This window comes from Paramormyrops kingsleyae, chromosome 15 (genome assembly GCF_048594095.1).
Source record: "Paramormyrops kingsleyae isolate MSU_618 chromosome 15, PKINGS_0.4, whole genome shotgun sequence".
NCBI lineage: Eukaryota > Metazoa > Chordata > Actinopteri > Osteoglossiformes > Mormyridae > Paramormyrops > Paramormyrops kingsleyae.
In genome coordinates, this window is record NC_132811.1 from 6,004,658 (window position 1) to 6,018,302 (window position 13,645).

General features: G+C 40.0%; 1 protein-coding gene across 11 annotated transcripts in view; it reads left to right on the plus strand.

Annotated features, from left to right (window-relative positions):
- Nucleotides 1–3,276: 3,276 nt before the first annotated feature.
- celf5a (cugbp, Elav-like family member 5a) overlaps nucleotides 3,277–13,645 on the plus strand; it is a 142,061-nt gene continuing 131,692 nt past the window's right edge. For all 11 annotated transcript variants that reach the window (XM_072699722.1, XM_072699725.1, XM_072699728.1 and 8 more), the window contains exon 1: nucleotides 3,277–3,713. In XM_072699722.1, the coding sequence (XP_072555823.1) occupies nucleotides 3,356–3,713 (358 nt within the window). In that variant the 5' untranslated portion in view covers nucleotides 3,277–3,355. The remainder of the gene's footprint in view (nucleotides 3,714–13,645) is intronic.

Here is a 13,645-nt window from a genome sequence, read left to right on the forward strand (position 1 = left end):
TGTCTGTTACAGTTTCTCTTTGTTAAGTTTGCAGAAGTTGGTTATATTGTGATATTTTAAAATTATTTATAGTTGCATTTTGTGTAACCTATGACATCAAACGGAAGCATAACAACAAACATCTTTCATCAAAACAACCACCATCTCTTGTGTATTGTTCCTCTGCTGACGTAAATATTACAAGCTCATCATGTGTACCTTCAAAGACACAAAATTACTCTGCAATTCTGCCAGAAAAGTGTGCTTTTTCTGAAATAGAATCTTTTTTAGGACTTTTTATTTTCAGGTTTACTTACTGAAGAACAACACTTTCTTTCTGCACCATTTTATCATTTGCTTACAGGTCAAAAAAAAAAATCTAAAATAAATTCTGAATAAATGAATACAAAAAACTTAAATTTAAACTTAAATGTGTTACTTGTGTCATATGATAACATAAGCCATCCTTTATGAATTGACTCCAAGTATTTCACATGACACCTTCATGTCCAGAAAAATCTGCCAGTAATATTTGTGGATTGTACAGGGGCTCTCCTTACATTCCCACCGTTACTGTGGACCTTATTTTGCAAACATAAAATGTAATTACCCCAAGCTGTATTATGACACATTGATAAAAGACTTGCTCTAGGGGTGCAAGAGAGGTACATGACTTTAATTTCCTTCAAGACTGATGATAAATATGTATATGATCTCTTTTGCTAAGATAAGCCATGAGCGTTAGCTAATTATACTGACAGTTGGTCACTACTTGTATTTCAGAGCCATTTTTGCACAAACTTTATCCTAAATATCAAGATTAGGTAATAATGAATTTAGCTAATTTGATTGTAAAACTAGCGTTTGCATTTCTTAAATATATCCCAGAAGGGAGTGCAACACATTACTGTCTGTACATGAGCATACATGCATTAGGTGGCATATACCTTATGGATATTCAGCTTTTTTATCAGTTTATATTCTTGTCAGCATCTTATAACATATGATTTAGTTACATGTTCCTAATAGTACAGAAATAAGGAGCAGACACACATGGAGTCTTCTTGGTTGGGTACGGCTGGTTTGACTTTGTCAGTGTTTGCTCAGTGAGTCCCAATTGAGGCACGTTACCTGCATTGTGAGGGAGCGTCAGTTACGGCACTACGGCCATGTGGTGCGTTTCCCTGACGGCGATCCGGCTCCGAGTGACTGGCCCAGGCCGAGGGGACGCCCCCGTTACACCTGGCTGCGGCAGATAGACGGCCATTTCCGGAGGGTGGGACTGGACTGTGTGTTGGCCTGGGGGGTCACCAACTGGGATACCGGGATCTTGAGGTGTACTAGTGCCTGCCCCCCAACCCAACCTGACCTGTTTTGAGGGGACACAAATAATGTGATACTATCCTCATTCTTAATGTATTAATTAACCAGAAACTCAGTGTTAGTTACCTACTGATCCCATGTTAGTTCATCATTAACCAATCAAAATGGTCCATGTATTTCCTGCAGTTACTATATTTGTGCATGATTTGTACTTCAGTAGCAACTGAGTTACTACGTTACTTGTGTCCCCTCAAGTAGCATTACTGACTTTTTTTAGCTTAATAAAAATATCAGTCCTGCCTCATTCTGTCAGTAGAATAATGCAGACTTTGCTCTGAGTCCGTCTGTATAAAGATGAATTGGGAAGCGGTAGGGAGAGGTTCTCTGACTAATGGTGAAGGTGTTGTATGAACCTGCTAGAATAGGGGTAGCCATCAGAGTGTGCTCCTGTTTGACTGAAGCCATTATTTAAACATTTAGTCACCGAATCTATACCTGTTCCCGGCTGTTAATTAACGTGGCTGAAAGGTAATTCTAAAGCCCATGTGCCCAGAAGATGTGCAAGACATCCTCCTTCACCTCTTTATTTGAGTTGTTCCATTGGAGCTTCTGAGGAGGATGTCACCAAACCTGATGTTAAACTGAAGGGAGAGATGGAAACGTGAAGACAGGCCTGGTGCCCCCTCATCCCTGAGCTGGAGTAGAGAGAAGCATCGAATGGCAGGGACGTTTTCAGCTGCGCTTTAGGGCTACCTCCTATTTATTATTACTGCTACTTATTTATTCAGAAAATCAAGTTATCTGAGAGCAGCTGATGTGTCCTGCAGCTAGTTTTCAGAATTGTGGCAATTTGTTTTGTAAATCCTAGTAGGCGGCCTGGGGAACTTAAGCATGCCTACCAGCAAAACTCCAGTGCTGTGCTGTGAGCTTAAAACGGCTGCATCACATTTCAGTTCCAAGCTGTGTCTCGCCTTCTTCCTCGCCCTGTCTGTTCAGCTCTATCATACACGACCAGAGCTATACTCCCCTCTTTAGTCCTTTCCACATTCAGGTAGCATAAATTGTATCGTTTCAAATTTGTTTTAAAGTAATTGATCGAAAACGTACTTGGGTGCAAAGGTACAGAAATTTTCTCAATCAAAACGGTAGTTTGGCTTTATGGTCGTAATGCAGGGGTGCCGTAATGGGGGTGGGGTGGGGGGGGGGGGGACTTAGAGCAATTCCAAGGGCCTCTGAGTGACAGGGGCCTTAAACTGAATTGGAACATAATTGCATTGGTCTGGCTTGAGGGCCCAATATGATAGGCTGTCATGGGGCCCAAAATCTCTAGCTGTGCCACAGTTATAATGTACAGTAAATAGTATTAATGGCTGCATGATACTGTCAAGCCAAAGCATCATGGTAACACTGTGCCATAATTCTCTTACTGAAACAGCACAGTGGCAGTAATATTTGATTACAAGTCATTTGATTATAGTAAACCAGGACTGTATAATGAAACATTTTAATATTTTACAGATTCTGTTACTTTGGTGAAAAGAAAATATCTAATAAAAAGTTTTCATTTGTCCTAACGTTTCATTCCTTTAAAGTTTATGCAAGTTTATCTAGAGGATTCCTTGAAATGTGTTTGGTTTTTGATACGAATAACATGCTGGATTAATTCAATATTTGTGAATCATCTACACTCTTCTTACATATTTGGAAAATGTAGAAAATGGAAAATGAATCATCTAGGACAGTGGTAATCTATTAGCCCGATTCCGAATGGAAAGTGAAACTGGTTTACAATACCCAAGTAGGGTAACCCAAAATGGGTGTGTTGCAATGCCGTAGTTTGTCCACTTGATGTCGCACACGAGTAGATAATGGGACCATCTGTGGGAAGCTTCCCCCTCGCCCTCCCCCTCTCTTGTACTATGTGTACTGTGTGTTGTGTGTCTGATAAAAAGTGAGCCTGGGTTTCCAGCCGAGTGCTTCCTCTCGCTCAGTGTGTGTGTGTCTGTGTGTGTGTGTGTGTTGTCATTATTATCCAGTCTGCTCCCAGCTCGGAATGGCCAGATTCACTCAGACTGAAACAAGGAGGCAGCAGCAACTACAACAGCCCCATCCCGCTCACACCGGCCTGGTTTTCACTGGACCGGGGGCCGCACCGACCCAACATCCACTACTACTGATTTCGCACCAGCACCAGTACTCTCTGATCACATTTACAAAACCCATGAACGGGTCAGAATCCATTTCCATTCATCCGGACAGCGGCAACATGAAAGACCAAGATGCCATAAAGCTATTTATCGGGCAGATACCGCGGAACCTCGAGGAAAAAGACCTGAAACCCCTATTCGAACAGTTTGGGAAAATCCACGAACTGACAGTTTTGAAGGACCGATACACCGGCATGCACAAAGGTAACGCGTGTCCCCATAAAACTGTATATCCTACATGACTATCTGCGGTCGGTTCGCTCTGAGTGGGGAATCATATTGTCATATTCAGTCTAATATCAGTTGCGTATGACTGTTCGTTGGCCAAACGTGGTATAACTGACTACTTGGCATTTTTACCCTACTATTTATTCAGTAAGAATAAATGTGTCATGTAAAGCACACGGTACAGTCGGTGCGTTGACGATGTGTATTGTAATGTAAACTTGCATGCTCTAAGTATGGGGGGGGGGCACATTTGTGGTACATTTTTTTTCCAGAAGCGTACCTGGTGAGCAAACTGTATCTGGTTACTACATACACACAATGGCATCATTTGCATAATTCGGGAGGGATGTAAACAGGTATTCGTGCGTTTCCTCCATTTAGCGCAGCTGGACGCTCTTTAAAAACCCCCCAAATCATATAGGATGCCGCCTATTTTATACACATTTTGCGATTTTTAGTCGTCGCGCAATCGATTGGCCATATCGGTTATTTTAAGGGGTATTTAATACCACGTTTAATTTGCATTTGATAATTTGGCGTTCTTATCTTCTCCTTTTACAATTTAATTGTATTTCTGTCACGCTTTCACAGAACTGGGTCAGTCACGCTTAAGGGGGATACATTTTTAAAGAGCCTTTCTTTACTCGCCCATCTAAGGCATAGGGATGTATCTTTTATTTATCCGTGTGCTTTCTTTAACGTGTCTTTGTGTTGCTTAAATACGGAATGCGCTAATCAATAAAAAATCATGGCGTTAATATACAATAAAGGGAGAATAGTAGGTTTAGGTCGTAAGATGCATATAAAGCCGATTTCCAAATCTCCGGTCAGACTCCGTGCTCTAAAGCGGTCAGCGGACGGGGAGGATTTACAAGGCTGGTTGTAAAAACATAGGCAAGAAACAATGTTAAATATGAGACAGTGTAATCCAATGTACAGATCGTCGCCATTTAAATGCTTGTAGGAAATTATGGTGCTTCCATAATCGCCATATTCCCTGCCGTTATTGTTAAGAATGTTGAGATTTTTTTTCCATGGGATTTAAAAGGAAATTTGTAGTTCTTTTTTTTTTTTTTTATAGAAAAACATCTAAGCTCACCAATTTAGGATAATGCGTTCTAAAGAGGGTGAAAATAATATTTTCACAATTTGAGCTGAGAATGAAAAAAATTACGTTTATTTGTCGTTTATTTGTGAAAGGTGCCAGACTAAGAAATTACCAATTTAACCTGCTCCATTTTACATCGTCTGTTATCGTTTATAAACACACTTAACTTGCAATATGTGCATCAAGTATGCTACTTGCACAGAAATCAGACTGGTATAAATCTATACTTAATAAATAAATATTTAACTTACGCAGACTAAACACAGGCAAATTACCATAATCGCTACCCCCCGAACAAACTTATCCTTCACGCTGATTATGATTATTAATAATACATTTTGATTGGAGGTAATAAAGGGGAAATTTGAATTGACATTGAAGTATAAACCCCCTCTCTCCAGAAGTACAGGACAAGGCCTGTCTCTGGGATGTTGTTGATTTTGAAATCCTAGGCTGAGGATAAGAGGAGACTTATTTTAGTTCCGGTTCTGTGCCTTTGGCCTATTCCTCAGATGTATGATATGAAAAGCTGCATTGGTTTTGCTGTGCACTGTGTAAAATAATTGTATCATTAATACAATTTACACAAGCATTAATCGGTACAGGGCCGCAGTGCGCCCAGGGCCTGTTTCAGGTAGCAGGGCACAGAGGGGACACCATGGATGGGATGCCAGGCCATCACAGGGCACTCACTCGCACACCGTGGGCAATGTAGAGGTGCCACTTCAACCCACCGCATATCTCTGTACTGTGGGTTGAAACCGGAATACCCAGTGGAAGTATATACAAACAGGAGCAGAACATGCAGAGTCCACAGACACTGAACTGAGGCCGGCATTCGAACCCCTAACCCTGGAGGTGTGCGTGTACGATGTGGCCTACTGTGCCACAGCAAATGCCCATAACTGCACCCTATAACAGAAAAATATGCTGCCATAATAAATTCAAATCAGTAGGCATTTATGGGGATAATTCTTAATCAGTAATGTGAGGTGCAGTGCCAACGCAGGGATGGAAGGGGTTTAATCTTTATGTCGTGCTTGTGAAAGTTAATAAAAGACAGACTTAGCTGGTGTAATACAATACTGGCTGATCATCTGATTTGAATAATTGCTCATAAAAGTTATGTACATTGATTGAATGAAAATAGTATGGTTACCCGTTTCACTTAATCACAAACATCATGCAGGAAAACACAGATCTCCAGTTGTAATATATTCGTATTTAACTGAATCTAAAACGGAATGAACAATACTGAACTTTCACTGTAGTAATGTGAGACGGGACTCCACCCTCACACTCTTCCCAGCCCAGTGTATATAAGCTAAAGGTCAATTTATGTCAAAACGGATTAAAGAGACAACTTATAAGATCTTGCGGAAATGACGTTGGGGTGTATAATTAGGATGGCTGTGGACGACACAATAGTTTTGCCAGCATATATAATGAACGAAGGAGTTGGGTCGAAAGGGGATAAATCGGGGCGTTTCCTGATAGTTCTTCGAAACAAAATTTTCATATAATCCTTTTACTAAGTCACTGTTTTAAATGTCAAATAATGTTTATTAAGCCAAATAAGTTCTACCAAACTCTCAAATATATATATTGATGTATACTTGAAAAATATTTAATAAAGATTTACAGATATATTCGGTTACTTATTTAGAAGTACATTTCAAGGTAATTATACCATTTACTGCGACGTGTGAACATAAGGTTTCTTTGCATCATTATCAGAAAAAACTCGAAATGATTGTGAATCGCTGCATTTAAGCGATGGATTTAGTTACAGATCTCATTTGCTTAAACGTGCTATTGAATCCACATGTAAACACACGCACGCACACACCATGACGTTTATAGACATGCATGTATGTGTACATGAGGCATATTTATAGCAATTTGTCTCTGACTGTACCTCAGCAAAAAGAGAAGCTGCTGTCCGCGGATTATTGTCACACGATGTTCACAGAGCCTCAGCTGGATTTTTACTCCCGCCCCCAGTGTCCTTTGTGTCCAATGTGGGCAGAGTAATATGATATTTATCTCGTTGCTTTGTAAAATTGCGTTATATTAAACTTGATTTGTGTTTCGCATGTGAAAATGTGGAAATGCGTTCCCATGGGGAAATGTAGCACTTGATCATAAGGAACGATAATTATACGAGTTATAACTCGACTCAAGAGGATTTGCAAACATGGATTGTGTGACGCATCCTTTGACTGATCGATTTGTTACAATAAACATGCGCTTTTGCTCCACGCTTCAGTAATCTACGCAGATTTTACAACTGATGGACAATTTATGTGGGATCCTTTCATTCTTTTTTCTGTAGTGGGGTTTGCAAAGGTGATTATTCGTTTGATTCTAGCCCTTTCACTTCAAAATGCAAAGCCAACATTTTATGGTGCGGTGAATATCCTGCATGCAGAATCTCTCCCAACTTTTTACATACTCTTTTTAAACTAAAAGGGCGAAATGAATTCAGATAAATTCGTACTCCCAAATATACCTTGATACAGCTGCAGTTGCACATACGGTGAAACTTAATTACTGTAGCAATTAGCTGAATTATCAGATGTACTTGAATTAGCTAAATTTATGTTACAGGATGCCAGTCAAATCACCAGCATATCAGCAAGGCAAGATAGTGGAGAGGGCATGATAGATAAGGAAGATAATACCATGCAGCAAGAAGACATAAACCAGAGAGAAGATGCAGTGTGAGCATTGGTCATTTGCTCTGTCTCCTATAAGCTATCAATGGGATTTCAGAAGAAGGTACCAGGATGATGAGACATTCATAGCATGACGGAAATGGGTGCACTATACCTTGACGTTTCAGTTTTACTGATTAGGGTTATAAAAGGTCAGGAGGTGTCAGAGAAAATATGCTGACCCAGATAATGGAGGCCAGGTTCGTTTCTGCATGTAGACTAAACAAATATACGTCAAGCACTTTCCTAAAACACATAGACGACAAAATACCGAATACGCCTAGTCAGCAGATATATGCTCGGCCGTTTTAAGTGTATATATTTTATTAAACGTTGCTTTCAGGAGGTTAAAAGTCCAGCCAAGACAGTTTTGGAAAAGTTATCAGCTGATAACTGTAAATTGCTTTCAGTAAGTGCAATTTCAAATGTGTGAGTGGAACACATGATTACACTGGAACTGGCCTCCATCAAATTTAAATCTTTGTTATTAGAGGGTGGTGGTGGTGTGTGTGTGTGTGGTGGGGGGGGGGGGGGGTGGGGGGTGGCAGTTGATCTCTAAAGTGAGAAGCACAGGACAGCACAGGCACTATAATGGCACTATAATGATATTTGGTATCAGTATTGAGATAAATTAGTGAAGCAATGTTTCTTTACACAAGGACGTGATAAATACATTCTACATTTATCCTTTGTTCTTCCGCTACACCGGTAAGATGCTTTTTAAATTTTTTTTTGTTGGGTCTTTTTACAGAGATTAATCGCAACCGTGTAATACACCATGCCAGACACCGTGAGACAGGGGAATCACCTTGCAGTTTTATTACCGCACGGTAGTGAAGCACACCTTCACTGTCACACGCTGCCGCACGCGCATGTCTGCACACCTTCTCTTCAAGCCCTGTGCCCATAAATCACTGTTTGCCGGCCAGTAGCAGATTGCACATTTGATCTGATTAAACTTGTGCTAAGACCCCTTAACCCCAAACCGTTTTTATCTGAATCATACAGCAGCCCCCCCTTTATGATTATCCGCTCACTTTGTCATGTTTGTCTATGATTTATTATGAAAAATTATGTTAGCCTGGGTCTTGGCAGCGAAAAGGGCAACTATACCACATTAATGCAATAATAAGGCTCTGTTCAGAGTACAAGGAGACGTCTGTAAATATTATAACAAGCAACAGGGTCTTCTCATAAAAGATTCAGCACCTCAGCTTGGATTTGACAGGAGCTAAGAGCTTTGACTTCAAGATGAGCTCCCGCTTACTCAGTAGATACTGGCCAAACTGTAAGGAACTTTGTTTTCATATTGCTCCACGCTTACCTGTAACTGCTCCTTTTCTCATTGGCTTTTTATTTATGCTGGGGAATTCAAAATATTACGAGGCCGTGTCAAAACCACAGTGCATTCTCACAATCTGAGTGGCATTTCACTTAAATGGGATTTTTTGAAGGGCGCGTTAAAAGGGAGCCTCTTATGGAAAACGGCTGATTGATTGAGGGTAATCCTATCATTTTGCTTTCTTATTTTATTCAGTTTTTTTTATGGGAGCCAAGGCACCATGACCTGTAGAATGTACACAACATTGTGCATGTGCGTCACACCTGTTGTGTAGAGGACTCCATTGGTCATTAGCATGTTTGCAAATAGGATCTTTTCACATACTGATTGTCTTTGCGGCATAAAAAAAATGTAAAAATCAGGATCGGTGATTTGTATGGCTTTTCTTTTGTGCATGAGACATATGCAATGAAGATAATACATTATCACAGTTTGTTTGCCACTACTTTTTGAATAATAAAAGAAATATGTTACTTCAGTGACCCTAAGAACGCAACGTAGAGGTTGGAGACAATTTGGTGAAAAGAAGCTGTAAGATTTGATGTTAGGAACAAAAACTCTGTGTTAGAACACAATGCAAACACAGACGGAAACTATGAAGTTTGTTAGTATTTGCGTACTGCCTCGCCTGAATGATTTGCTTCATCTGATCAATCATACTCATTTCTAGTAATGACAGCAATTCTGCTGTGTAAATTCTGAATATATCATGCAATGTGGACACAGATTTAGTTGTGTTGTTCAAACTCAGACCCGCTATGTGAAAGTTACACAAAATATTTACTTATATCTCTTGACAAATACAGCTGAACATTTTTAAGATGCATTTCCTTATCACAAGTGCAAAAATACTTTCCCAAACTCAATCTTAGTTGAGCTAAAGATTTAACGCGATTAAAGATTAAAGACTGCCACCATTTTACTGAAAGAACAGAGGTAAAAAAGTCATACCATCGCATTCATATCACATTCGTTGATATATAGTAATGATATTAAGCACAAACAAATTAATATCTGTGTTAAGCAGAGTTTAAGTTGATGCCTGAAAAAAAACAGTAACTTAAGGAAAATGACTCTGATTAATGTTAAATTTGTGTCCTGCAACTGTCTTGCACATACGCAACATGAATAGAATAATTTTTTTAAGTTTCATAAAATTATGTAGCTAGTTCTTATTTTTATCACCAGATACTTATGAAATACTCCAATCTGACACAAGACAAAAATCTATTTCAAAACAAATCATACACTCTTTGTGTTTAAATACTTTAGTTGACTGAGGAAAATCTAAAGCCAACCGGGATGCAGGAATGACTTATTTCATTATAAACACAGCTGATGGATCAGCCTTATTTAAAAAGAAACAAATAATGTTTACAGAGAATGACTCTCTTTCTTTCTCTGCTAATTTGTAAGCCAGGCCAACAGTGAACAGAAAGAATGAACAACATATATTACAGTGTTAATTAGGATATTTGGGTTGAAAGCACATGGAAAAAATGTAATTGTATCAACGCTGCAACCTTTCAGCTCTGCACATGGCCGTTCCTGCCTGACTTGTGAGGCAGATATTAATCATTAAATCTCCCGTACGTGATTCAGTGCTTACGTGGAAGGATTTACTTCACTCTTTTAGACAGAGGATTCAGAAATAATTTTAGTATAACTAAATGCTTTTTAATAGATACGTTAAAATAATTTAAATTAATGTTTTATAATCAAAGAGAAAAAGTATTGCAAATTGTGACATTGGCCACCTTCTGTGCTAACAGATTCTATGGCGCAGTTAAATCTGTTTTCACTGGAATTCCCATGGCTCACTGGAATCCCAAACATGCATATGACAAGACTTACGTCAATTTTCATTCACCTTGGGCTGAGATTTTTTTTTTGTTTACTCTATTTGTCCATCATCTGACCAAAAAAATACCATGGGAAAAGAATAAATTATCCATCCACCCATCCATCCATCCATCCATCCATCAGCAACTACTTCTGCTCAGTGTCTCAGGGGACCCCTATAGCCTCTCGCAGGAAGCACTGGGCACAAGGCAGGAGGTACCCTGGACCCCAGGAAGCCAGTCCTCCTACAATACCAGTCAAAAGTTTGGACACAGCAAGCCTCCAACAAAGGAGAGTGATAGTGTCGCATCACATGACCTGGGCACCTGACCTAAACACAGGAGAAATGGCCTTGGAGGGGTTAGACCAGAACGTGAAGGAAAAGCAGCCAATGAGAGCTCAGCATATATGTGGGACCTCCTTCAGGGCAGCTGGGAAAGCATCCCAGGAGGCACCTCATGGAACTGGTGTGGAGGAGACAGCAGGGGCAGCCAGTCCCTGGAGCAACTGGGGTTAAGGGCCTTGCTCAAGAGGTCAAGGGCAGGATCACTCTGCCAAACCAGGGATTTGAACCAGCAACCTTCTGAGTCCCAACCCACAAAGCTTGGGTGTTCAATACAGTTTTTCTGATTCTGAAAACAAACCTTTCTATGGGTAGGTGTATCCAAACTTTTGACTGGCACTGTATTTAAATGGATACTTTATGTTTAATAGTTTAGAGTGGTATGGTGACTTAGTAGCTAGTGCTGTGGGGTCACACCTCCAGGGCTGCGGGTTTGAATCCCACCCCAGCCTTGTTGTGTTTGGAGCCGCCCATTCTCCCTGTGTTGTGATGGCTTTCCCCAGACACTCTGCTTTCCTCCCACAGCCTAATCTGTGTGTGTCCTGTGATGGTCTGGCATCCCATCCAGGGTCTTCCCCCGCGCTGTGCCCTGCACTGCCTGGGATAGGCTCCAGCTCCCCCCCACCCCCGACCCTGTACTCGATAAGCGGGAATATGGATGTTTACACTTTAATCCTATTCACTTAGTAGATGTGTGATTCAGATTGATATGCATGGACAAAGTGGCCAATACATTTAACTAATCAATAGCCACTAAAGGCAGCAGAAGAGTGGCATTGTGGGTAGCATTGTCGCCGGTGCCTACAGCCCCGGGGCTCTGATTCCCTAACCGCGGCTGTGTGTGCGTGGAATTCACTTGATCTCTCTCATTTCCACTGGATGCTGCGGTGCCCCCGCAGTCCAGAAATATGCATCTGAGTGAAGTGAAAGTAAATTGCCCACAGTGTGAGAGTGTGTGCTTTGAGATGGACCGTCACCCAGGGACTTCGCCGCACTTCCGGGGATAAGCGCAGATGCACTGGACCCCAGTGCCGGATGAGCACTATAGAAGGCAGATGGGCAGAATAGCTAACGGCCAAACGGCATAAACGCAAATGAATCCCAGGCTTATATACTTTATATCTAAACATTTTTTTTTAAACCCAGCATATTGATGTTACTGTGAACTTTTTTCCCGATTGTGCTGATACTGTTATTTGCTAACACTTAACGATTTTCCATTTTTCCCTAAATAGTTCCCCTAATGCATGAAGTTATAGAAGCGCTTTAGGAGCTCAGAAAATGAGACTTTTCACCTCACATAGCTGCTGTACACATTTATCATTTTCTGTGTGGAATCTGTGTGGCTCATTTGAAAACCAACCAAACAATGATTACAGTCCAAAAAAGCAGCTTAAAATGTTGCACACTATTTGTTTATGCAAAGATTGATAGATAGATAGATAGATAGATACCTTTGTATGAATACTGTGGAATTCTCTGGATTGAAGCGGCTTTTGAAGCAAATTGCATAATGTCCCATTTGTATGAATTATTTCTACTGGAATAATAAAGGATAATTTCACTGTTCATCATAATTGAGCGCAATGAATCAGATTTTATGTATAACATAATAACCATCTGTGAGCAAGGAATAATTTTAAGTGCAGCCTTAACTCATTTCTTCCTCTTTTTCCTAATTGAAATGTATTTCTTTCAAGCTTGTGTGAAAGAAGTTAATATCGGCATAAAAACAGTGCAACATACAAACACATTTTAAAAATGTTGGATGCTGAACAAATATTGGTAAAATAAAGCAAACCATCCACTCTGCTTTCCGTCTCCCATGCTGCTTTTTCAGTACAGGGTCATATTAACTGAACAATGCATACATGTTTCAACATTAATAATATAATTTTATTCATTGTATATCCTGTGAATATAAAATTTTACAAACCTAGGTCTATTATTATGAGTGGTTTAATTTGTTTTTGGGATGGTAAGAATTACTGCCCTGGTTTATTGAAAGTGTTTAATAAATAATGCTAAAATACTATTTAATGCACTCAGAATGAATCTGGATGATCACTGCTTCTGAAAGACCATCTGTGGAGAGTTTGCAAATCAACTATTGCAAGAGGTGGTTTGTTTGATTTACTTTTTCCATCTGCCCTGTTTCCTTTTAGAATCAAATTTCAAGCGAGGAAAAATTACCACTAAATGTATTGCCATGCCATATTAAGAATTCCACTGAAATCCAGCTGAACTGAACTGATAGCTTGATAGCACGTGCAATTTCATCAGGCTTATTGTCTCCTCTAATGTGACTGTAAACATGACATGAAATAGAATTAGGATATGATTTTAAAATTAAACCATCACCGCAGCTAAAACATTTTACTTAAGTACTCAGTGATCGACAGGAATATAATAATTTTGAACAGGTGATCGTGTTGTAAACTGTAGCCTGTAATCTCATTACTTTAATCAGAGCCCCCCCTACACACACACACACACACACACACACACAAGTTGGTCTTGCTATCTAAATGGGGACCGTCCATTCATTTCTACGGG